Here is a 26,817-nt window from a genome sequence, read left to right as displayed (position 1 = left end):
TTGTTGCCAGCAGAAGCTCGGACGATTCCCCTCTTCAGAAAGGTGTCACAGGTAGACACAGAGTCAGGCCAGGTGTAGCTTCTAGGAAGAGAAAAGAGAGAACAAAGTTAAAAGCTGAAATAACAGCAAATAATGCAAAATTGGAAAGTAGTGTGAGAATGTAGTGAAGAGGGTGAAAGTGGTCATTATGTCCTCCAGCAGCCTAAGCCTATAGCAGCATAACTACACAGATAGTTTTAGTTCAGATTATTTAATTAAATGGCGCTTATTTACAACAATGTCGTCTGAAGGCACCCCACAAAGGGTCCCACTGATGGTCATTGTTATACTAAAAACCACAAGGATTGGGATACCTCTCTCTGTCAGACTGATTATAACCATTGGAAAAGAGAAGGGGTCATAAAGGTAGCAGAAATGGAGGGTGTGTTTGCACCTCAACCATAACTCTAATAGATTAGAGTCTATTTCCTAGAACCACCGGATCTTGTTGCCTGTCCTTCAATGAAAACCTTGAATCGCTCTTAGTCTGACCCCTCCCTGATATCAACTTGCCATGGGAAGCCCTTCTATGGGCTGAAGCCCAAGACAAAATCTTCATCAGGATCATAGGGGTACTCAAACCCCTCCACCACGTTAAGGTGGCGATTCTTCAAAGGGGTCACCAGCGGATCTCATCAAATATTCAATCTGATTTGATCCCCCATCCTGAGCAAGCACAAGGCAACAGTGGAGAGAAAAACTTCCTTTGAAAAGGAAGAAACTCCAGCAGAACCAGGCTCAGGATGAGCAGCCATCTGCCTCTGCTGGCTGGCTTCAAACAGGACAGGACAGAACAGAAACACATAAACACAAAGCTGGTTCCGAATCTCTGAAAGAAGAAACACAAATTAGATAACAATATTAGCACACATTATAATCAATTGAGATGTGAATGAATAATGCTCAGTGTATCTGGTCCTCAAGCAGTCAGAGCCTCTAGCAGCAACCTGAAGGAGCAGCTCTTTGGAGTCAGTCCTAAAAGTATAAATTTTGTCAAAAATTGTTAGAGAAGAATTTTCCTAGTTTATCCATTAGTTACAAAGACATGGAGCTGTGTTCCCGTATCACTCAAAGACGGAAGGTTTTTAATTTTGATCATTTATGTGTCTATGTTACTTCTAACTGGTTTAGATCTACAGATTAGTGTTAACATATATTATCATATAAGTTTTAGCTGTTGCTGTGAAGGTGTTTGAAAGAGTGTTTTTAAATGTGTATATTTTATTTATTTATCTTATCACATGTATAGTATGTTATTTTATCTTATATTACCTTATCTTTTCTTGTGTTACATTATGTAATGTTATCTATCTATCTAAACTTACCTTTTTTTATGTTGTCTATCCGATCAAAACTTCTTAAATCAAGTTTGGTTTGGGAGGAAACCAGAGCACCTGGAGAAAACCTATGAAAACTCAGAGAGAACATTCAACTACAAGAGTGTTTTTAAATGTGTGTAATTTTTATGTTTTTATTATTGAGTCCCTGATGTAGGAATATTTCTGCTTTTTATGGAACAGACAGTATAATCTGATTTTATCTTAAGTAAGTAAAGCAAGTAGGTACAATTTTATTTGTGTAGCACCTTTCACAGATAAAATCACAAAGTGCTTCACAAAAACATAAGAAAAAGAAAAACAAATATAAACATCATATTTATAAACATTACAGTAATTAAAAGCCTATCTGTACAAATATGTTTTGAGCTGCATTTTGAAATAATCAGTGAATTCGACACGGCATAAAAACATTGAAAGGGGATTCCACAAGTGGGGTGCAACGGCCTGGAATATTATGTATAACATGTTATGTTATCTCATCTGTGTTATGTCAAGTTATATATGCTACCTAATGGTATGTTTTGTTATATCTGTGCTGATTTTGTTTTCATGCATGTTTAGTTTGGGAGACAAACCAGAGCACCAGGAGAAAACCAATGAAAACACAGAGAGAACATGCTAAATATACAAGAACCCAGAAAAATTATGAACCATATGCTCATGTGCTCTTTTTGTTGCACCTTTTAAGTGAAGGTGAATCAGACTGAATCAGACTGAAAATTGCCAACATTTTTTGTGGAAATTGGACAAAAAACATTAACAGATATTTTCAAAAGCACAATTTCCACATGACCAATTGAAATGACTTCTGACTTTTTAGCTTTTTCAGTCTGATTCACCTTCACATAACATTACCTGTGTCCATACTTACTACCCTCTTTTTTAACCTCTTTTTGTCCTCCTGTTCATTGTGCCAGTTTTCCATGCACTCGAAAGCCATAGAGACACGTATACTCAGGATGGCCCCAGTTGCTGTTCACTTGTAACCTCATGAAGCGGAAGGAACCAGCTTTACGATCCTGTGGGCCCAGACAGATACAAATCAGATGTGTTAGTTTGATGACTGATAGGTACAAATACAAAAGATGATGAAAACAAAGTAAATCTGTATTAAAATACACTGAAGCCATGTGGAGCTGTCCTTGCTATAAATATTTGTTATGTAGATTTTGCCAAGATCGCAAGAAAATAATTACCGTATTTTCCGCACTATAAGGCGCACTTAAAAACCTTTAATTTTTTCAAAAAATGACAGTGCGCCTTGTAATCCGGAGCGCCTTATATGTGGATCAATTGGTTAATTGGTTGATCCATACTGGTTGTACGCTCTGTCAAAATGTTTCAGTACGACTGGTAAACTACAAAGCCGCACCGCTTGCAGCATTACGGCTACCGTAGTCAGGGGCGTCGCCGAAGTAATAGCGGTAAACACCTGTACTGTGCTTACTCCTAGTCCAACACCACTTGTGTGTGTATAACGTTTGAATGTACTGTTGCAGGAATTGCCTGAATTATATGTGATTAGAAGCTCAGTGTGTGGGGTGTATGTTTCGTGTGTGTGTATGGAAGATGTTGACATTACTCCTCCGGACAGAGGTGGCGCTGTGTGCTGCCGTAGCTGAGAATCAAGAGTGAAGGAGTGACGTCGGTATTATTGTGTGTGTGGGGTGGGTAGAGACGGCGACCGGAGCAGCGGTGTATGAGTCTGTAAGCCCTGTGTTTTTACGTGCTGCAAAGTCATTAAAAAGAACCCCGAATCTCGTCAACAACTCAGTGTTTTGATGCTGTTTCTTCATGCTCAACTCAGCAACGTATGAGTGAGGGAGTTAACCCCGAGGAAACTAGTAACTTCGGCCCTGGAGAAAGCGTCTCCCCTGTGTCATCAGACTACGGTCAGGGGACAGAAACAGGAAAGGTTAACAGTACTAACGTTTGATTTAGTGCATCAAACTGTTTCTTTTACGTGTTTACTGAATCAGGGAAAAGTTCCCTTTCACGTTTTAACTAACGTTTGATTTCAACTTCAACTTCATAGACTCCAATGCATTCCTAACGTGTGGTTGGCTCTATTCAATAGAATTCTATGTAGAGGAGACCTTACCATGAGAGTGAATGGAGTTATCAGAACGCTGGTTTGTAGTGTATTAATAAAGTTTGACTGACTTATCTGTTTTGTTGACATTCTCTTTAGCACAGCTCCATCTATTGGATGCATAACGCAACCCCAGTCAAACGTTTGACTGCAGTAGCTTCTATTTTATGTGCCTTATAATCCGGTGCGCCCTATATATGAAAAAAGTTCTAAAATAGGCCATTCATTGAAGGTGCGCCTTATAATCCGGTGCGCCTTATAGTGCGGAAAATACGGTATGTTGTAATCCCGATACAACGAAATGTGTTATTACTGTTATTTTGTGATCAGACAAGATTTTTTTTATTTCTTGTAAAACAGTGTTATCTTGTGATGCCAAGTTTTTTGGATGAGGAAGAAATAGTTGTTTTGAGCTCCTACAGTGAGGATGTTGAAATTAATCAACAGTTTTTGTTTGCTATTCTCTTCAGTGCTTCTGTATCTCTGTGCTTTACTAGTTTCTCCTTGTCTTTTTGTAAAACTATGGTCTGCTTGATGGGGCATTTAAGGGTCATTCGTAAACTATGTAAATATATTTGTTATAAAAGATTATTCTCTCATTGTTTTCAAAAACCTCAATGAAGGGTTTAATGTACAAAAAGTACAAAAAATATGAAAAAAGAACAAACTTAGAGACTTACATTCAAATTTCACAGCAGCATTTTGAATTGAAACATTGTCAGCATAAAATGGTCTGGCTTTTTTGTTATTTTTTTCCATTTAATATCAGTAATAAATAATAAAACCATGGTCAGATGCAAGAGAAATTAATCGGATTAGAAGACACAAACAGATTTTTAAATGACCATTTTCTTGTCAGCTCAACATGAAGCTTTTTTCCTCATGCAAATATCTCGTTATCACAAGATAACCGCTTTTTTGTGATGATGAAATAATTTTCTCATCTTGAGAAAATAACCAGAAAAATATTAATAGCAGAGACACTCGATCTGGGCTTCTGTAAAAACTTAGCTAGGGTTTGAATTAATAAGTTTGACATATTTACAGGAAGTTTGAAGGTCTGTAGATGGTCTCCATCTTCATCATAGAGAAAAGTTCCCAAAAGACTCTCCACATCTTCCAAATCCTTATTTCCCTGAAGGACAAGAAAACATAGAAATCCAGATGAATATTCTCTTTTCTCTATATCTGTGAAAGTTAGTGTTACACAGTTTATTGGTGTATTCAAAACATGTCTGATGTTGGAATAAATATAAACGAATTAATTACATTCTGTGAAACATTAAGTCATGTATTGTCTATGAAGCACCTGTGTCACATTTAATGTTTCCCCTTCTTGTACAGTGCATTTAAATTCATACTCAATAAATCTGCTTATTATTTAAAAACTTTATTTATTTATATAATGTGTTTTGTGAAACACATTATGTAGATTAATCACACACAAACGTTTTCAAGTGTTTCTTCAGGCCTTGTGATGATTTCTCTGCTTACAATAATGAAAATATTACATTTAAAATTGGAATATTACATTATTCAAATAAAAACATATTTAATCCCATTATCTGGGCATGAAAATAAGAAAAAGATGTTTAATACCTGCTTAGTTACAGGTAGATAATGTATCTATTAGCAATAGATATATTTAATCTGATAAACGAGCCTCATATTTTTGAATTTATTGAATATGACTATATTGAATGAAGAGTCCTACGGAATAAGGGGCCAGTACATTCATTTTGCATTACTGTCTCATTTATGTATTTATTTTTTGATACCCAAGGATCTGGAGATGAAAATTCAATACTTTTTTACGCAGTCTATGAGTGAGATAATATTCATCCATGCAGACAGAGAGTCTGCAGAGTTTAGAATGAGATTATGTGTTATGTAGGAACATATGCTGCAATATTTTAGTAAGGTAAGGTAAACTTTTGTGTTATATAAGGTTTGTTAGAGTTGTGACACTCATGATGCATGACTTACATAAACAGAAAACTCTCTTGGAGCGCTGGAGATGGAGCCAGTCGGGGATACCATTTTGGGAATGTGACCCATGGAGACATGGCTGATGGAGACTTTGTGGGACAGGGCGATGGATAAATGTCCCTGGGAACCTGCAAAGGCCCAGCACTGTCCTGGAAGCAGGTGTGATTTTCCCTGAACAGAAAAAGAATAAAAAGCAAAGTTTAGGGTGGGTGCCAAGACTAAGAGAAAAGAAAAATCCCACCGTAATATTTTATAGAAAAAAAAGAATTACCACACAGCCTAACATTCATTTAATGTTTAGAGTGTCGTTCATACCTGTATAACAATCTTTGGGTCTACAGCTGGTCGCCATATTGGTAATCCAAACCAACGACATGCTTCTACCATCTGATATGTGTCTGAGGTCCTTTGGTGTAAAATCCTTGCTCCTGTACCAAACACAAAACACCAATAATGTCAGTCAGGAAACCTTAATATTGAAAATATGCAATCTGGTTTACGATCTTATCGCTGATTTATGATATACTAATTGCTTACCTTGAGATTCCAGAGCAAAGTTGGGCAACAGATCTGCTGATGGTAGAAGGTAGTCCAGCTTTTTCTTCAAACTCAGCAACTCTTCATGCAGATCCTTTGAATGTTTTTCCTGATCCTTACATCCTGGGGTTAAGACCTGTGAACAACAATGCAAGAAATTGAAACTAGTGTTTAGATTAAGTACAGAAAAGCGTACCGTGTCCGTTGTAGCTGGCGTAATAAGTGACTCTGAAGGTTTCGATTGCAGGGCAGTAAACAGGCAGGTACTTCCTGATGGATGAGGAGGAATGAGCAGAAAATGACAGTCAGTGACATGGCTTTTAAAAGACAGATTTTCTACAACACTTCCAAATTGTTTGTTTGTGAAAGGAGAGCAGTTACCATAAAACAGAGAGAGGACAATGACGATCCACCAAAACTGTAACAGTGTGTACTTCTTCTGGTTTGCCTTTATGCTGCTGTCAAATCTATCTTGTACAGGGACCTCTGTTTTATCCGTCTTTACAGGCCGACGATTTCTGCACCTCCTTGTGGGCCAAGGTGGAACAATTACAAATGTGTAAACATGTTTGTTCGTCAGCAGATGATTGTAAGATCTAAAAATATTTAATGATTCAACTTACCTGACTCTGGTCTCTCTGTATGAAATGGTCGGTAACCCATCAGAGTTGTAGTATCCATTATAAAGTAGTCTAAGGCTTCTTCTTAACTTAGCTGAAGAAAAACAGACAGGAGAAGGTGGTCAGTGACTCTGACAAAAAGCATTTCAAACATATGACACGACGGTACAGTAAACTTTCTTTTGTCCGTTTTTGTAAATTCAAAGCTATAATTGAGCAAAGTGTTGCTAATCAGATTTTTACTGCTGTTTCTTTGTTTTCTGCTCTCACATGTTTACTCAAACAGGTTGCCAAACATGCAGAAAAGTGCTTAGAGCACAATTAGGAGATGTTCAATAATCAATTTAAACAGTAACTAAAACAATTTGATTTCGAGCTGAAAAACTGAAAGTCTATCTTGTTAAAAGTAGCTCTAACATTACTGTCACAGTTCCTTCAAAAAATCTTACCCAGGAGTTAAATTTGTGTTATTTGCCTCACTAAATACTTACTTTGAATGATGTTCATTGTGTTATAGCTGAGTAAATGAAATCTTGCTTCAGTTTCTTAAAGTCTGTCTCTCCCTTTCAGCTCCACAGATAGAAATGTGGGAATTCTGGGTAAAGTTCTTCTCTTTTTGACACAAGTTCTAAAAGAATCTGATGTCACTCTATGTGACATCACAATGTCCAGCAGTCCCAGCCCACACACACTACTTGCTGGACTTTACTAGATTATTTCAAGCAGTTCTAGGAAATGAATGAGTTTGCATAGACAGGCTTACATGTAAATAAATTAACTGATGCTAAAAGATGTTTCTCTTTTATTATGGATGTTTCTGTCTCAAAAAAAAAACAACTCTCAAACAATTTGTTATTTTGCATGTAACGTGTTTGGGGCTGCTATTTTACAAGCCCCGAATATGTCAAATATAAGTCAGATATTAGTTTCTGTGAAGCCTTCACTTTAGAACTGATTAGCCTCTTAAGTCATATGAGGAGAAAGTGTCCTCATATTGAAACAACAGTTTTTAGTCTCACAGTGTAAAATATAAACAATGAGTATGAAATGCTAGGCCTTCAATTTTCAGAAATGAAAGTAAATATTTCATTTCTACTGTTTACCACCAAAATCAACCATTTTTTTCCTATTAAACACCTTTGAATGAGTGCATAACGTTTTATTCTTATGTTATAAGTGTTCTTTATGATTGCTGATTTTTTCGCTCCTTCAATGCATTTGTGCTTTTTACTACTGTGGATCTCACCACCCAGAAATTGCTCGGGTTACTATATATCTCTACTGGTCTGGGAACACATACAGTGTCTTGTTTTTTTGTTCTGCCCTGAAAGGCAAGTGAAAACAAAAAAATAATAGACATTTTCTAAGTATCACCAAATTATCTTTTTCTCATGACTTTAGAAGTGAGCTGCAATTAAAAAAAATCTAGCCGGAAAAAGTTTTAAACTTTTAGTTGTTTTTTGTTCTGCTCTGAAAGGCAAATGAGAAAATGAACATTTTGAGAGGCTTGAGAAGTGTTTCTTCTTGTAATACTTTGCTCTGCCACTGGAGGCACTGGAGTAAATCCACCCGCCTCCACTAACTACCACTTCACTGCTGTATTATTAAAATGGATAGTCTAAGGCAGGGGTATTCAACTAAAACTTGAAAAGGTCCAGTTAGAGAAAATTTGTTTAAGAAGGAGTCTGGAAGATAATAAAATGTAACTATTCAATTTAATATATATTTAAGTAGCCTTGTAGCTGTCTCATCATCTGCATATGATCAATACCTTACACTCAATTCACTTCAACTCATAGAATGCTTTCAGTATTTATTGTTGTTATATTGTGACATATCATGGAACTGAACATATGTATAACTGCCCATATGTGCAATTTTCTTTCATTAGCTAAATACATTTGAGCTACATTTGCAAATAGGACAATATTAATGACATGGTAACTTCATTTTAAGTGTTAAATTCAGAATATGAAAAAAAACTAAAACAAAGAGCTGGAATTTTCTGTTACGTCAACAATCTCAACAGATTAACAGATAAGAAATTTCAACAACTTTAGAAGCTTATTTTATTCATCTTTTGTGTTGAGTTTCCCACTTTTTTCTCAGTGAGAAAACTGAGCTCGAGCTTCCCCTGCCAGAACTTTAAACCTTGGCTTGAATGGAGTAAAAGCCATTCTCATGCACATATGGAGGTGTTCATTAGTGAGTCTTGAACGGTATTTAGTTTTGATAATTACAGAAAAAGCTGCTTCACAGTTGTGTGTGGAGCCAAACATGGTCAGGATGTATATGTCTACTTTCTTTAGACCTGAGAAGGTTGTTTCAGGGACCATTTGAAGCCAGAAAGAGGGAGGGTCAGTTCTTTCAAACTGCTCTTTCAGGGCCACATCTGCTTGGAGATCAATCAACTGCATCTGGAGAGGCCCATGATCTACCCATTTAAGTAGCTGTGCCACTTCCTCCGAGAACCTCTTGACATCTGTGATGAGAAATAGGTTCTGAATGAACAAGTTGAGCTGTGGTCCAAAGCTGAAGCTGTCAAAACGGTTTCTGAAGTTTATAATCAGCTTATCAATAAAATCAACAAAGAAAGACACTTCTCGTTCCCCCTGAACCTGTTCTTGTAGTTCTGGGAAGTGGGCACACTCTCTCTGCAGGTCTTCCTTGAACACCTCAAGCTTCCTCTGAAAGGAGCGGACGGCTGTCATCAGCTCAGAGACAGAATTGTCCTTGCCCTGTAGTCTCAAATTTTGTTCATTCAGATGGGAGGTAACATCAACCAAAAAGGCCACATTGTCCATGTATATCTTATTTTCTAAAAAGTGAGAAAACTGTTTTGCCTTGTGACTTCTAAGCTCTGCCAAAAAAGATGCAACTTCCTTCCTAATGGACCAAAAGCATGCTAATACCCTTCCTTTGCTGAGCCATCTCACATTATTGTGAAGCAAAAGATCATCAGCATCGGCATTAACTTCTTTGAGGAATTCTCTTAGCATGCGATGCTGGTAGGATGAGGATGCCCTGAGAAAATGTATCATTTTCATCTTTATATTCATCACCTCAGCATTCTCATCTGACAGGGATGCGCAGAGGACAGACTGGTGAATGATGCAATGGTATGCTACTAGATCAGGATTGGCTTCTTTCAGTCTTGCAACAGCTCCTTTTTCTCTCCCTATTATAGCAGGAGCTCCATCTGTGGTTATGGAAACAATTTTTTTGGCTCTATTCCTCTTTCTGTTAACATCTCCTTAATGGTCAGGTAGATGTCCTCTCCTCTTGTACTGGTCTGAAGGGGAGTGACACCTAGCAAGTCTTCACAGAATATTTTCTGGTTTATGTTGAAAAACCTGACATAAATTAACAGCTGAGCGTTGTCACAAATGTCAGTGGACTCATCCACAGCTAAACCTACACATGGCGCTTTGCGCATGGCTTCATCTAACTGAGATAGCACATCCTGGGTCAATATTTCACCTCTTTTTGTTGTAGATGAGGCTGATAGGGGTATTTGCTTTATTTTATCACACAGTTCTTGTTTTTGTTTCCCTTCAAGTAGTGTTTCAGCTACTGCACTCATGCATTCTGTGACAACCCCTGCCTCAGGAAATGCTTTTTTGTGTTGACCCAAAATCCAAGCAACTCTGAGGGAACATTCATGAGCTCGTTGTTGGGCAGTGAAAGTGTGGCTCAGGATCCTGGTGGACTGCTCATACTGGGCTCTCAGACAACTTACTTTTTGTGCTCTTACTTCAGATTTGACTGGGTATGTATGTTCAAAACATTTATGTTTTGTCTCATAATGACATTTCACATTGGCACTTTTAATAAGTGCTACGGTTTCTGAACATTTGAAGCACACTGGTTTAGTGCTTCCAGCGGGAAGGATGAATAAAAATGAGTCTGTCCATTCCGGATTAAAGATCCTATTTTCACTGTCCACTTTTCTTTTTTTAGAAAGCGCCATCTTTTCTTATCTTTCCGTTTCTCTGCCCCACCCGTCTCGTTCAGCTCTTTGTAGCACTGTCCTGACTTCCTTTCACTGGCGCAGTTGTTATTCTCCCTTTATTTGTCTCACTAGTCTCTTTCTCTACTTTCTATGACGTGGCTGTCTGTATCTCCTCAACTTTCGTGTGTCACTTTGCCTCCTTCTCGTCTGACTTCTCTGCACTTCCTGCAGTCACAATATTTACCGCCAGGAATGCACAGACTTGTTTGGCTGAGAGCTATCACGTGGTGTGGCTTAACTGTAATGCAATTGGTCTGTCCTTTTCCGTACACACTAAGACGCTGCCGTGAAGTCTATAAAAGCGATGCAAGTTAAAATAAAAGCTCCCGTCAAGTTTTAAATATTACCCCTTTAATTTTCTGTAGGTATGGGTCCGGATGGCACAGCTTCTGGGTCCAGCCCCGGACCGCGGTCCGCCAGTTAATGACCTCTGGTCTCAGGGCTGGTTTCCGAGAACCAATGTCCCATTTTCTAAATGAGATCTTTGTAAAGTAAACTAAAATACATATAAAACGTGTATTTTGGGGCCATGTTATGTTATTATCTTACCATGCTTATCTATTCATGTGTGATATAGAATTAACAACAGTATTGATCAAGGATATATGTAGGACAAATGACAATTGCCCACCATGACTGTTCTTTTTCGGCAGAGATTTACATGGAAACATTTCATCAAACTTTTTGACAGGTTGATAGGTTGACCTTCCTGCGAACTTGCCCCTCACATGTCCTATTGGCTTTTGTTAAAACAACATCTTTAGTCTCACAGCTAGTTTAAAATATAAACATGGATTATGATATGCTAGGGTTTCAATTTTGAGGATGAAAGTAAAATATTTCATTTTTACTGTTCAACACTAAAATCGATATTTTTTCCTAATTATAGACCTATGAATTAAGTGCATTATTTTTTAATTTAATTCAATTCAATTTACAGAGGACAATGTACATTAAGTGACATTGCTGTAAATGCACAGGAATTAGCCAAGTGGCTTTTTTTCATGTGTTTCCCAGCACAAGTGGAAAATTTGTCTCACTAGAAACAAACAGAAACAACAGAAAGATTACACAATAACCATACAACCTTTAACATTTCACAACATAACATAAATACAATAAACACAAATACAATAGTTAAAGAAAACTAAACTAAACTTGTGCTTGTGTTTCTTAATGCATTTGTGTTTTTACTCCTGAGGATTTCACCAAGCAGACCCATGACTTGCTTTGGTTACTATTTCTCCCTTCTGGTATAGGATCACCTGGAGATTTCTGGGTTTCCCACAACAACCTTTTTACCCCCATGACCCGATCTTGGATAAGAGGAAGACCATGGATGGATGAATGGATCCAACCGACAACGAGAGATAGATACTTTTTTGGAGATGTTGGGGAAGAGCCTTGTGTCTAAAGAAAGGATGAGGAAATATTGCCTCCCTCGTATACTAGCTATGGCTACTATAGTCCTGGATTCAGAGGGTTCAGCAGCTGCTCCCATAACTCCATAATAAATAGGGGAAGAAAAAAAAAAGAAAACTGAGACCTGGTGTGTTAGGTGTGGGACATGCTGCAGGTCCTACTGGATGGGTTGTCCACCCTCTGAATGTCACTCAGCTCCACATACTGCATGAGCGAGTATGGCACAAAATGTAAAATGTAGCAAAAATGGTTCTTCTATAAGTACAAACTCAGCGTATACATATGTGCCCCACAATTGTAATATTTTTTAGCAAAATAGTCTGAAAACCACATTTCATTTTCCAACCCCTCTTACAATTATGCAATACACCCTGTTGATCATTCAGATAAAATCCCAATAACATGGCTTTTGCCATGGACATAGTGTCTCGAAACACTTCTGGTACCAACTATCTATAGTTTTAATGCCACAGTTTACCTGAGGATTATTGTTGTGCATGTCCATCCCTATGATATCAGTTTTCCCATCTTGTGATGGCTAATTTTAGTAAGTCAGCCAGACCTTAATTCAATAGAACACCTTTGGGATGTGATGGAACAGGAGCTTTGCGTTATGCATGTGTAGCCAAGAAATTTGCAGCAACTTTGTGATGCTTTCATGTCTGTAACATGTAGGTTCTAACACCGTTCTGCATCTACACCGAGAGACTAAATGTACATCCTTCAATCAAACGAGGTGTGAAAATTTTGACAGGTGGGCGGGACTTCCAGTGACTGGGACATCCTAGGGCGGGACTTCCGGTGGTGGGCCTTCCGGTGACGTAGCCGGATATCATCTGTAATCGGATGTTGTCATTAGCCGGATGTCGTCATTAACCGGATGTTGTCATTAGCCGGATGTTGTCATTACAAGGAAGCGAATCTTTCTAATTGTATGTTTTTAGATGTTTTTTACATCTAAAAACAAAACATGTAGTTTCTCCACTTTAAAAGGTCACTCAGGTTAATGCAGGCACATCACACAAAATTCTGATAAAAAGAGAGAACCTGACAGAATTGTAAATTAATTTTGTTTTAACACAGGGGTTATTTAGATGGATGTTTTTACATCTAAAAAACAAGGAAGACAAAAAGTAGATACAGAACCTTTCTTCCTCTGCTCAAATGTTTGAGTAATCGAATCTGCACCAGTAACTTGTAGAGATGATCTAAAACAGAGAAACCAATTAACTGAGAAAATAGTTAAAAAAGTAAGCCAAACATGGAATTATCTCAAATTTTATGAGTGCTCAGTATGCTGTTTCCAAATTAGAAATGGATTCTACAGCTAAAAGTCTTTGTTTGGACAATACACAAGAAACTGAAAAAATAAAAAATAAAGGTTATAAAATCCTCAGTCACTGTTTATTGAATTAAGGCATCCACAGCTGTTTCTTGTGTATTGTCTCAGACAAAGTAATTAAGACGACCCGTGCTCTTTTCCCGGGCCAAAGTCTCGACCATTGTCTCAGTCAATACACATCCACTGTTTAATGAATAAGTGACCAGACCTCAGACATCCGCAGCTGTTTCTCGCGTATTGTCTCAGACACAGTCTTCTGTGATGGAAATTCTTGCAGTAAGCATTCCACAGTGTATGACCTTTGGGTTACCTCACTCCTGTGAACATCTGTGTTAGGGAGTAAGCTGTAAAAGCCATTATCAGAAGTTTAATGGTTAAAACCCACAGTTAGGATGATGTGTTGGGAAGGACAGATGGGTTCCTAGATAACTTCGTCACCTCTGAACCCGAGAAGGGTCTGGGGTCATAAAACACAGACTCTTTGAAGTGTTGAGATAACACTGTCATGTTCTGGTATAAATACTGTGTGTAAATGTTGATCGGGGCTCTGCTCAACTGACTTGCTCGGTGACAGTCATTCAAACGCTGAATGCCTTTGAATAAAACTTATAAAGACAAAGTCTGGATTTTCTCTTCTTGTGAGTCAACTTCTACCCACTTTGATAAGAAAATTCCACAACAATTTTAGCGTCACGAACAGGATCTATCGTGCCAGAGGAGACCGCAGGATGGGACACGGATGCCTGGCCAGCCTGGAGACGTTGTCCTCAGTCCACCTCCATTTTACGGAGGGGAGTTCTGGTGCCCACCTGCGGCTTCTGGCCAATTGGATCCGAACTATTTGTCTTCAAATATATCTGGGTGAGAAGTTGCTCTGTATGATATAATGTATATTATTATTTTTATTACACATTAACCATCATCTCCTAACTAATTAATTAGGTTCCAGAGTTGCGAGATGGAGCACATCAGCTGAGGGCCCGGTTGCCCTGTTAAGGAATGACAGGGAGGTTCTCATTGGTAACAATGGGATAAAGCAAAACACAGGGTTTTGCGGGTGGTTTTTAGCAATTTTCTACACCTCATAAAGGAGAAAAGCCTGACGGCAGACGTGCCGCTGAACAGGTAAAAAAAATCCTTCCGGAACCTTGAGGCATCAGGGGTGTCTCCTTCTTCATACTCTGATTTATAAAATAATGAAAGGAAAAAGTGGGAATGATTGTGTTAACTGTGCTTTAATTTGGAAGATAACATTGGTTTTTTACAATGTGGAAGTTTAAGTGTAAATAAGTAAAAAAAAAAAAAGGTTCAAACTTTCGTTTGTCTTAAATATTGCGATCAGTCGGAAAAGAAGGTAAAAGGGACATTAGAGATGCGAAAAGAAAGTTGTCCTAGAAAGGAGTATAGTGCATGTTATGAAAGGAAGTGACAGGCAGGGGGACAACTGACTGACTGACTGATAATATTTCTTTGTGCAAAATCTGAACCTATACTAAACTTTTTCTTCTGCCTCTCTCACACACAAATACACACATATATGGGATTTGAGTTCAACATCTGCGTTTTTGAGTCTGGATTTTAGAAACCTGCCCTTCTCCATGGCTACTACACCAGAGACGCTTCTCCAGCATGGCCTGAAAGAGAGAGATCTGCCTTCCTGCCTGCCTGCTTGTTGCAAATCGCAGTGTGAGTTTCCACCAAAACGAAACTCAGAAGAAGTCTGGACCCACTGAGATGGACAACGATCCATGCTGTTTGCAAGAGCCAGAAGAGTGAATGCACTGGATTTATATTGAAAGCATCTTATGCGGGCAGAAGAGAAACCGGAGCAAAGTTTCTTCTTTCTCCCTCTTGAAAGAAGTTAAAGTGGACAAAGAATGATTGAATGTCTCACCAACAGACCGGGGAAAGGCCTGGTTGTTTTTTGGACTGATAGAGAACTGTGTGCCTGACAGTCTGACTCTGGAGCGATTAAGAAACTGATGGGGGTAACGTACAAACACACACACATTTGCATAAATCTTTTCCTCTTTTCTGCAACGAAGAACGCTTATTAACTGCTGCTCATGTGATGCTTGCTTGACGTTGACAGATATAGCGGGTTAAAATATTATTTTAGGGTTGGAAAAGTATCTTCAAAAGGGTGATAACTTAGCTCATTTGATACTTTGCGGTTAATTCTTTTAGAGAAACATGTTCCCTTTCGTCGCAGAATATTTAGGGTAAATTATTCTAGTTATTAAAAGTTATTAAAAGCAGAGGAAGTTACAACATCTCCAAAACTCAGCAGTAACCATGTGTTTCTATGGTATTCTCAGGACAGATCTCATGAAGGAGCATTTTTAAAAACCCAACGCATGCGTAAAACCTGATGGGTTTTTCCTTCAGGTATTATTTTCTGTTGTCAGAGTTTGTATCCCATAAATCTAATGGGTAGATACCTCATTAAAACAGGCTTAGTTCTACTGCAGATGGTCTTCATACAGTTTCTGACACAGTACTTACAGTTTGGTGCAGTTTTTGTCCGCAAGTGCTAACTGACGCTTATGGAAAGTACAAATTCATTGTTTTTCACAGCAGCTGCTGGGATGAGGTTATATTAGGTTTTTTCTTCCCTCTTCTGATTCATGCAGCGTATTGATTTACACTGTACCTTATATCAGGTCCTGACAAAAACTATGAAAGGCTTGGTTCTGCAGTTTCCTTTTTTCTCCCTTTGGAGAAGGAAAGAGAAACCTGATCTGTGTTGCATAGGAATATTAAAACACTTGTTGTTTTCTAAGATATCACCAGCTAAAACTTTTAAAACTTTGAGAGTAATTGGTTTTGTTAAACACATTTCCCTTGGTAAAACAAACCTTTAAAATGAGAATGAAAAATGGGGTTATTTAGAAAGAATCTGATTGGACATTGGTACCACACAAAAATTAAACTAATCTCATGTTTCCTAAAAGTCTCTGCATGAAAAGGCCTTCAGAACCATGGAGTTATTTTCCACCACAGTAACAAGTTTTTTTAAGCATGCTTTTTCTTTATTTTAAAACAGATCTGGGTTTTTGTTTGTTTTGTTTTTGGCTTTTTAGCATAATGTTTGTCTGAAGCTTCTCATGAACTGGGTTAGAAGCAAATATGATCTGCGGTAAATTAGGAGCTGTGAACTAATAATTTTAAATCTGATTATTGTCCAAGCAGAAATAATATATTGAGCCAATCCTTCAATCTCTGCAGAAAGTTAACACCATTGTTCAATGGAGTAGTACTCAACTTGTGGTTCCTGGACTCCTGAAGCCCGTAAGCCATAGATTTTGGGTCCATAAAATTATAATATTTAATTAAAGGTAGACCGATTACCTATTAAAATAGATCTAAGCCAATGATGAGTTCAAGTCATTTGGTGGCTTTGAAATGCAATAATACTCAAAATCTCTACTCTGGGGAACACAGATTGGGGTTGAAGAGTTTAGTTTTGGAACAAGAATCAAGACAAGTAAAATCCTCCATTTTAGGAAAAGAAAAGAAATAAAGGTCCTCTCAACACTAAAGAGGATGGTTGGCTCAAACTCCAGTCTCCTTGTTTGATTTCTTAGGGTTTAAAGATTAAAAGAATACATATGAGTACAAAGGTACACAAGGTGATTTCAGATTACTAAGAGATAAAATATTGGAACATTTATCAGCATTTGGATTGTAAAAGAGGGGTTCTAGTAATAAGTTTTCCCCAACTCTCAAAATTTAAATAGCCTAAATTAAAGAAAATGATGTTTGTTCTTTTTGAAACACTATGTGGGAAAACGTCCAGTTTGGAGTCAAGCTTCTTATCTTAATTTCTAATTCAAACACTGCAGTTTTGTTTAGTTTGAGTATACCATAAAAATGTCTATGCCGACTTTTCTAATTTCCCCTCGGGGATCAATAAAGTATCTTTGAATTTGAATTGAATTAAAAATATTTCTTTGCATTTAACCTGAAATTCTGCAATGCAGCTGCGATCAAATTGAGCCAAACAAAAGGTGAACTTGTAGGATCTCTGCTCCTCCCCTTCTGGAGGGAAGGAGAGCGTTGGCGGAGTTCGCCATCGACTTCCGGGTGGCAGCGCAGGAGGTGGGTTGGGATGAAGCGGCACTCAAGTGTATTTTTGTTAATTCCCTTGCTGATCAAGTAAAGGACCAGTTGGTTTTGAGAGATGAACCCGAAAGACTGGATGAATTAATCAACCTATTGATCCGCATTGACAACCGTCTAAGAGAGAGACAAACAGAAAGGAACTACAATTCACAGTGGCAGCACTCTCTGGTGCCTCGAACCACTTTCCTCGATGCACCCACTTCCTCTTCAGAGGGATCAGCGGAACCGGAGCCAATGCAGATTGGTCACACTCGACTCTCCCCAGAGGAACGACAACGTCGCTTTGAGGGTGGTCTTTGACTATATTGTGGACGAGGAGGACATTTTATCACAAAATGCCCCGAGAAGGGAAAAGAGAGGGCTCATCAATAGGTCAGGGGACTTTGGTGAGCATATCCCATTCTTCCCCTGTCTCTCGTTTGTGTTTTCCGGTCACTATTATTGTTGGCCAAGAGAAGTTTCCTGTTGACGCTTTTATTGATTCTGGTGCTGAACAGAATCTTATTTTCTCGGATCTGGTTGATAAACTTCAAATACCCTCTCAGCCTCTCAACCATTCCCTTTCTGTCACTGGCATCACTGGTCAAACCATGTCTCAAGTGAGATTTAAAGTGCCTCAGCTTCACATCATCACCTCTGGTAACCATCATGAATGGGGTGAGTTCTTTGTTGTCTCTTCCATCTCTCCACAATTAGTTTTGGGGTTTCCCTGGTTGCAGAAACATAATCCCGCTATTAATTGGGTGGAGGGCAGAGTAGAGAGATGGAGTAATCTCTGTCTCCAGAACTGCTTAAGAACTGCTGTTTCTCACTCTATCAAACAACTCAAACCTTCTGAGCCTGTTGATCTGTCCAAAGTTCCACCTGAATACCACAATCTCGCACCTGTGTTTAGCAAACAAGGGGCTCTTTCTTTACCTCTGCATCGCCCCTATGACTGCTCTATTGATCTCCTCCCAGGCGCTCCGCTACCATCCAGCAGACTCTTTAATCTCTCCGGACCCGAGAGAAAGGTCATGAAAGAGTACATTGAGGATTCTTTAGCATCTGGGATCATTCGTCCGTCTACCTCCCCTGTTGGCGCCGGATTCTTCTTCGTGGGTAAGAAGGACGGCACATTAAGACCTTGTATTGATTATAGAGGATTGAATCAAATCACTATTAAAAATACCCACTACCACTTATTGATTCCATACATGAACAATTACATTCTGCCAAGATCTTCACTAAACTCGACCTGCGCAATGCTTACCATTTGGTCCGGATCCGAGAGGGTGATGAGTGGTAAACGGCTTTCAAAACCCCCCTGGGACATTTTGAGTATTTGGTTATGCCTTTCAGGTTGACTAATGCACCCGCTGTTTTCCAGGCTCTTATTAATGATGTTCTTCGTGACTTTCTCAACCTCTTTGTTTTCGTTTATCTGGATGACATTTTGATTTTTTCCCAGGACATAGAACATCGCCAGCATGTCAGAACAGTTCTCCAGAACTTTTTGAGAATCAACTCTTTGTTAAAGCCGAAAAGTGCAAATTCAGTGTCACATCTGTGTCTTTTTTGGGTTTTATTTTTGAGGCAGGCAGGTACAAAACTGATCCCAAGAAAACCAAGGCAGTGGCAGAGTGGCCTACTCCAACTGATCGCAGGCAACTTCAAAGGTTCTTGGGATTTGCAAATTTTTATAGGAGGTTTATAAGGAACTACAGTCAGGTCACTGCACCTCTCACTCAACTCACCTCCTCTCTGAAAACGTTCCATTGGACTCCTGAGGCAGAAAGGGCATTTGGTGAGTTAAAGACTCTATTTTCTTCAGCACCCATATTGACCCATCCTGATCCATGTGCACAATTTATTGTACGGTTGATGCTTCTGACATTGGAGTAGGGGCTATTCTTTCTCAACGGTCTCCTCTGGATGATAAGGTACATCCATGTGCCTATTTTTCTCGTCGCTTGTCTCCAGCAGAGCAAAATTATGATGTGGGAAACCGTGAACTGTTAGCCATCAAGTTGGCGCTTGAGGAATGGCGGCATTGGTTAGAGGGTACTGAAGTCCCTTTTCTCATTTGGACTGATCATAAGAACCTCTCCTACATTCAAAATGCCAAGAGACTTAACCCCAGACAAGCCCGTTGGTCTCTGCTTTTTGCTCGTTTTCATTTTTCTATCTCCTACAGACCCGGTTCCAAGAACATTAAGCCTGACGCTCTCTCTCGCCAGTTCTCTCATTCTGACCAACTCAAGACTGAAGCTTCCATCCTACCGGATTCTTATATTGTGGGCGCCCTCACCTGGGCCATTGAAAAGGACATCAGGGAGGCACAGAGGTCCGAACCTGACCCAGGTACTGGCCCAGTGGGCAAGCTGTTCGTTCCCAACTCTGTCGTCAATAAAGTTCTGGATTGGGTGCACAACAATAAACTGACTTGTCATCCTGGGGTGACTCGTATGATCACATTTACCAAAAGGTATTTCTGGTTGCCGACTATGAACCTCAACATTAAAGATTTTGTTGCAGCTTGTCCCACATGTGCTCGAAACAAGAACACTAATCAACTCCCTGCTGGTCTTCTTCAACCTCTGCCCACCCCTAGCCGCCCCTGGTCCCACATTTCCGTTGATTTCATCACTGGTCTCCCGCCATCTGACGGTAGCACAGTCATCCTTACTGTTGTTGACAGATTCTCTAAAACAGCCCATTTTGTTCCTTTACCCAAGCTTCCGTCTGCATTGGAGACTGCCCAACTCTTTGTTCTCCACGTTTTCCGCATCCATGGCATACCTTTGGACATTGTTTCTGACCGAGGCCCGCAGTTCATCTCGCAAGTTTGGAAGGAGTTTTGCAAAGCTCTTGGTGCCTCCGTAAGTCTTTCGTCTGGATACCACCCCCAATCTAATGGACAGACAGAAACATGCAACCAGGAACTTGAAGTCGCCTTGAGGTGCATAATAAATGACCACCCCTCTTCTTGGTGCAAATATCTCACATGGATCGAATATGCTCACAACACACATACTTCCTCTGCTACTGGTTTGTCCCCCTTTGAGGCTTCACTGGGCTATCTACCTCCGCTGTTTCCCAGTGTTGAATCTGACATCCTGGTCCCCTCTATTCAGCATTATGTTTCCAGGTGTCGTAGGATCTGGCAACAGACCAGGAGGACCCTCCTACGCACTCTGGAACAAAATAAGAGGTTCGCTAACCGTCACCGTTCTGCTGCACCTGTCTACCGCGTCAATCAGAGAGTCTGGCTTTCCACCAGGAATATTAAATTAAAAGATACTCCTAGAAAGTTGGCCCCCCGTTTCATTGGCCCTTTTCTCATCGAGAGGATCATCAACCCATCTGCGGTGAGACTCAAACTACCATCTTCCATGCACATTCACCCTACTTTCCATGTTTCCCAGATCAAGCCAGTCTCGGAAAGCCCCCTGAGTCCTCCCACCAAGCCCCTCCCCCTGCTCGACTCATTGATGACCACCCTGCATATACGGTCAATCGTATCCTGGATGTTCGGCGTAGGGGGCGTGGTTTTCAATATCTTGTGGATTGGGCAGGATATGGACCTGAAGAAAGAACTTGGGTTCCCCGTTCTCACATCCTGGACCCTGCTCTCATCGCGTCCTTTTACAAACGCCATCCTGAAAAACATTCTGGATTGCCTGGAGGCAATCGTTGAGGGGAGGGTACTGTAGGATCTCTGCTCCTCCCCTTCTGGTTGGTTCTGGCAGCTCATTGTCTGCAGCTGCAACGCATTCTCCTAATGAGCTCATGGGCTTCTTAAGGTAGCTGCTGATACAGACCTTTGCTGGAACATAACCTCAGTTATGTGGACTCCTGTCTGCCTGCCTATCCGTCTGCCTGCCTGTCTGCCTGTCGACCTGCCTATCGGCCTACCTGCCTGCCAACATCTGGTAATACTCCCTCCTAAGGACTGCACTGTAAATATTCTCATCACCAGTACTGTCTCTCTCTCCTTGGATTCCTGGGTTTACCTCCTCCTCCTCTGGCTTCTGGAAAACTCCAACTCAAGATTCCTTAAACAATGTCTACAGTGGAAATAAACCTCATTTGCCGTCTTATCCTGTGTGCCGAGTCTGTTTCATCCTCTGGTTTTGTTCTACTTCGACTATTGAAGCAATTCATGATAGAACTATAACAATAACTCTCAGGATTGTAGTTATTATTATTACAGAGTTACAGTTCAAAGAATTAGCAAAAGGTTTCAGCATCAGTAAATTTGGATTCATTTAAGAGAAAACGGTTGCTGTGCTTCTAAATACTATGAGATCTTTTTTTGACTATGTGCATTCATTTTTTAAAAAGGATCCTGACGATTGTCATAACAAAATTGATCAATCATAGCATTAAAAGATATGGCTGAGAAAACATATTCTGAAAAGAGATTGTTAAAAATTTCTTTGAATTCTTGAAGCTTCAAATTTGGCCATTTGTCTGTCTTTGATGTTTTGTCTTTGTTTTGTTGGAATGAATGTTTGTTATATATGTTGCATGAAACAATAATCCATGTTTAGAATAATGTTTCTAAATCCCAGATTGATTAAACTTTGAGTTTTCAGGAGAGTTAAGAAGCAGCTTGTTTCTGAGGTAGGTGCATGTTAACAGTTTTGTAGTTTAAGGTTCACTAAGATGGGTTGGAATGAAGAATCTGTGGGTCCCGCCCATAGTGCCCATCAGAGGTTAGTTCTGCCTGACTCCGCCCACCTACCAGGTTGGTTCACACCTTTGCTCCCATGGTAACGCTCAGCACCTCCCTTCCTGAGTTTTAACAGTTTAAGAGACAATAGAGTCAAAATGCTTGTAGTGATTGTTGCCTTAATAACATGTTTTTTTGGATGTAGGATGACTTTTAGATTTATGTGTTTTACTATTAAAAGGTTAATTAAATAGTTTAAACTAGTTTGAAGAATTAGTTTTGCATACAGAATCATTGGTAATTTATTAGATTGGAAGTTTCCCTGGTACCCTTAAGCTAGCTGACAGTTCAAGATATGCAAGAGTAAGGAATATATTTTTGATAAAGAATCTGAGTCATGACTTTATACTTGGTGGGAATTATTTATTGGATTCAAATTTGTAGGGTTTATGCATCGGAATTACATTAGATGTCCATTAATCTAATACTCATCTTCATACAAGACAAATCAGGATGATATGTGACTAATTTCTAAGTGAGACATTGATGAACTGGAAAGGGGAATGTCAGAATAAAGTAACATGGGGTTCCAAATGTTTTAGCCCTCATGGGAAAAAGGGTAGCTCAGACCTCCAGTGAGGACTTAGAGACAATGCGAGAGAGACGTTGTACTTTGTTTATATAAATGGTGCATAGCTTCCTAAGACCACTTTCTGAAAACCTCTCTGAAATTATGGTGTTGATTCTTTTGTGAAATTTTACATCTCCACAGATTAGACCATTTTTGAAATTCTTTTTGGGTATTCTGAAACTATGAAATATTGACCTGTAATCAGGCCTTCCTCAAACATCATGTCACATTTTTGATATTCAGAATATTTAGCTGATGGTCACTGCTAGTATATCAGGTGAAGTCAGAAGATCAATTCTTTGGATTTTGTTGGATGTTTTGATGAAGTTCATGTAGTTAAGCACTTAGGTTTGAGAATGGGACTTTGAATTGAAAATTAGCTAAGTTTTGTGAAGGCCCTGTTCTCACTTATATAAGATTGAGACAAAGGACACAGGCAAATCTCAGTCCTTTTGAAGTGCTGTGTGGCAGGTCTCCTAATTTGGACACGGGGATCATTTTCTTCCACATCGTTGTGTGAAGGTAGGATGTTGTTTTACTGTCAAAACCTGTCCACTGTGTTTTCTCAAGTTTCACAGACGGTGAAGGCTGCATTACCAGAAACAGCCACTTCCACCCTCCAGTCCTTTAGTCCTGGCGACTGGATTCTGGTCAGAGAATTTAGGAGAAAACACAGGAAGTCCAGGTGCTGGAATGGCCCATATCAGATCCTACTAGACACCCAGGAAAGCTGCAGGAAAGCTCCAGCTCCTCCAGCGTCATCTGGCTTCCAGGACAAGTCATCTTCCAACTGGATCATCCACGGCCTGAAAGGTGTGAGGAGAGCGGACCACCACAAGACAAAGGACTGTAAGCTGATCACTGGCGAGTGATTGAAGAGGTGGTTGAAGAACACTGTTCTTACAAGGGCACAATAATCCCTTGGGCAGTGCCACGTTATTTCAGAATCTACTTAAGGCCATCGCATTGCCTGAAAGTTAGTAATCATAAGGTCATTTGCCTCACTGCACACACACCACAGTGAGAGACACATAGGAAACATACAGGGAAGACCTCTGCACATTGCACATAACCTTTCTCTAGATGATGGACTGGTGACGCCTGCAACAGAGAGACAGTCAAACATGCGCCATGATGCTTATTCTCCTTAATTTCTTAACATTTGGTGGCTACTAGGGGCTCCTTTGCCTGGACAGCAAGGGTCAGCCAAATTCTTTCTCCCGCTTTGACAGCGAAACTGACTCTGAGGAGGAAATCTCGGATGCTTTTATCTAACTTTCATGGTTATTGCTTGATATCTATCATTATGGTATTATTACAAATTTAAATGTGTTCATTTCCACTGTTGTTTAGTTGGACTATGGAAGCCTAACTTCCAGCAGGTTAGAGTTCCTGTTTCTAAATATATTTCTAGAGGAGCTTCCTACGACCGCCCACCTGTACCAGACTGGTAACAGGGCAGCTTGAAGCCACTCAGGAGAGACAGCAGGATTTTTGTTTTTTGTTTTTTAAGTTGTGTTTATAATTTGTTTTCTTTGAAAAAAAAAACAGTTTGCTTTCAGTACCAGAAGAAAGGACATACCACTTCAAGGTCACGATGCAGCTATATGGAAGGTGGTCTGTTCTGATGCTAATGATTGGTATTGCAAGTATTTTTATAACTCTTGTGTTCATTTTGGGAAAGGTACAGCAAAGACAATGTGTGGTTAATCTGACTAATAATACTCATCAGCGGATTCGAAGAGAGATTCATCACTTTCCTGACTACTATGATCATACTGATAATGTTTGGTGGCAACTGATGCATCAAAACCGTGAGGAATTATAGTGTAAGGGAAAGCAGAAATGTTAGTAGATTTTCTAGTGAGATTAATTTAACATGTGCGTCTACGGGAACTCTTTATAGAATTCGGGGTAATAGAAATCCAATTAAAGGTCCAGATATTTGTATTACACAGGAGGAAAGTAGACCTTATTTCCTTAGGAAGACAGTAGGTTGCGAAGCTATTATATCTGTTTCATGTGCTTTAATCAACAAACATAAATTTGAGTCATGTCCTATCAGAACTGATCCTTCTACTATTTCAGGATCTTTGGTCCCTGATTCCTTTGTGTTAACTTTTAATCTTACTGCTTTATCTGAGGAAGGTTTCACTGTTCTGACTACGGAACAGTAGGCTATTAGAACGATGAGTTTGCAAACTAGAATGGCTTTGGATTATCTGTTAGCAGAGAGGGGTGTTGGTTTTGAAGAATTTTCCTTTAGTTGTGATTATCTTGTAATCAGAAGAAAGGAGTGTGATGGAAATTCTTGCAGTAAGCATTCCACAGTGTATGACCTTTGGGTTACCTTACTCCTATGAACATCTGTGTTAGTGAAGGAAGCTGTAAAAGTCATTATCAGAAGTTTAATGGTTAAAACCCTCGGTGACAGAGTCATTCAAACGCTGAATGCCTTTGAATAAAACTTATAAAGGCAAAGTCCGGATTTTCTCTTCTTGTGAGTCAACTTCTACCCACTTTGATAAGAAAATTCCACAACACTTCACACCAACTGTAGTCAAAGTAATTAAGAGGAATGTGCTCTTTTCCTGACTATAAGTCTCGAGCATTGTCTCTGACAATTCCCATTCCCTGTTTAGTGAATTAACACGTCTGCACTGTTGCTGAGGTGTCTTGTTTTAAAAAAACAAAACTGTTATATATATGTATACCAGTAGAAAGCCGAGAAAGAATACAGAAAAGACAAAACAAGTCATCAATCATCTGAGATCGGATCGTAGCACTCTGAAACAGAGTTAAGCTGCTTGAGACAGTCATTACCGCTCATCTTCTTGTACATATCAGTGATTGCACTATGGAAGCCTTGTACCGATTTCAGTTCATATAAAACCGTCTCTGCAATCGTTTTCACTCTGAAGTCATCTGCTTGTATGCGTCGAAGTGTCAGAAGTTTCCGAATAGCAGGAAGGAGCTTGGGGTTTACGAGTCGTTGCACGATGCGTTGAAAGTTGATTTGGTAATACTCCTCCAATATCTCCAGGCACTGATGATGTCGTTGGCTCGGGTGGTTCGTTATGCACCCGTAACAGGTTTCTTTGACATAGTTCAAACAGGTTATGTTGAATAAATGAAGTATTGCTGTTTTCACCATATTGATGAGAGCGCTTGAGATCCAGCCGTCAATTTCATCACCCCGATTACTCTCCTCCTCTTCTGGTGAAGGCTGAGGGGCAGGTATCGGGTCTGGAGTTTGTGGGGAGGGTGAGTAGCTGATGGTTGCCTCGTCCTCCACGATCACCCTCTTGTCTTCAGGTTGGATATCTGTGTGTACAGACTCAGCCACGCATTGCGGTGAATAGAGGTCAGGAGAAGGCGGATGATACGATCTGAGGTTGTATCCTGTTGGTGTCCCTGGACTGAAGTGAACTCAAAGAGCTGCGACGATGAGGTGGCTGGTGAGTAGAGGTCTGGAGAAGGTGGATGATACGGCCCGGTGTTGAAGCTTTCATCATCATGATCGGGAGAGAAGACGGTCTCTTCTTGCTGGTTGTAGAGGTCCCAGTATGGTGTTTCCCGTACGCTCCATACATTCTCAAGGTCTGCCGCCCACCGTTATGAAGAAGAAGAGTCTGTGAGCTCGCAGTTAGACCCTGATATATAGCGCAGGAAGGTGGGAGGGTCCTCAAGAAGGGGAGTGGGTCCTCAAAAGAGGGTGGGCTTTAGATCCACAACAGGGAACATCGGGATTCTTTTCACTGACATAACATCAATCCAGCAGCATGAGTTTTCGAAAAGGTTGGAAAGACGCTGTCCAATTTCATTCATCTTCTCAACCCGAGCATCATACGGTAGAGCCAGCACAGTCTTGAATACACCGCAGTTCTGATTGAATGCCTCCAACACAAACAGATCTGAGGGGGTCGTCTGGTTATTCTTGCGTTTGCTTGCCTGAAAAGACCAGCGGCTATTTGCTATGGTTTTTGACCCCCACACTGCACTAAAGAGAGA

At 39.8% G+C, this 26,817-nt stretch overlaps 1 protein-coding gene across 1 annotated transcript; it reads right to left on the bottom strand.

Moving 5' to 3' along the window:
* Nucleotides 1-658: 658 nt before the first annotated feature.
* On the bottom strand, nt 659-7,251 carry LOC124864753 (SUN domain-containing protein 2-like). Its single transcript, XM_047359660.1, has 10 exons — nt 7,109-7,251; nt 6,621-6,711; nt 6,379-6,524; nt 5,998-6,267; nt 5,776-5,888; nt 5,458-5,631; nt 4,517-4,606; nt 2,263-2,398; nt 1,365-1,453; nt 659-1,014 (listed from the first exon to the last, which is right to left on the bottom strand). Exons 1-8 carry the CDS (start codon nt 7,122-7,124, stop codon nt 2,285-2,287), a joined length of 1,014 nt encoding a protein of 337 aa, XP_047215616.1. The 5' UTR covers nt 7,125-7,251; the 3' UTR covers nt 659-1,014; nt 1,365-1,453; nt 2,263-2,284.
* Nucleotides 7,252-26,817: the final 19,566 nt, after the last annotated feature.

This window comes from Girardinichthys multiradiatus, chromosome 3 (genome assembly GCF_021462225.1).
Source record: "Girardinichthys multiradiatus isolate DD_20200921_A chromosome 3, DD_fGirMul_XY1, whole genome shotgun sequence".
In the NCBI taxonomy this organism is placed as follows: domain Eukaryota; kingdom Metazoa; phylum Chordata; class Actinopteri; order Cyprinodontiformes; family Goodeidae; genus Girardinichthys; species Girardinichthys multiradiatus.
The sequence above is the reverse complement of the archived record's forward strand: the minus strand, read 5'-3'. Positions and strand labels throughout refer to the sequence as shown.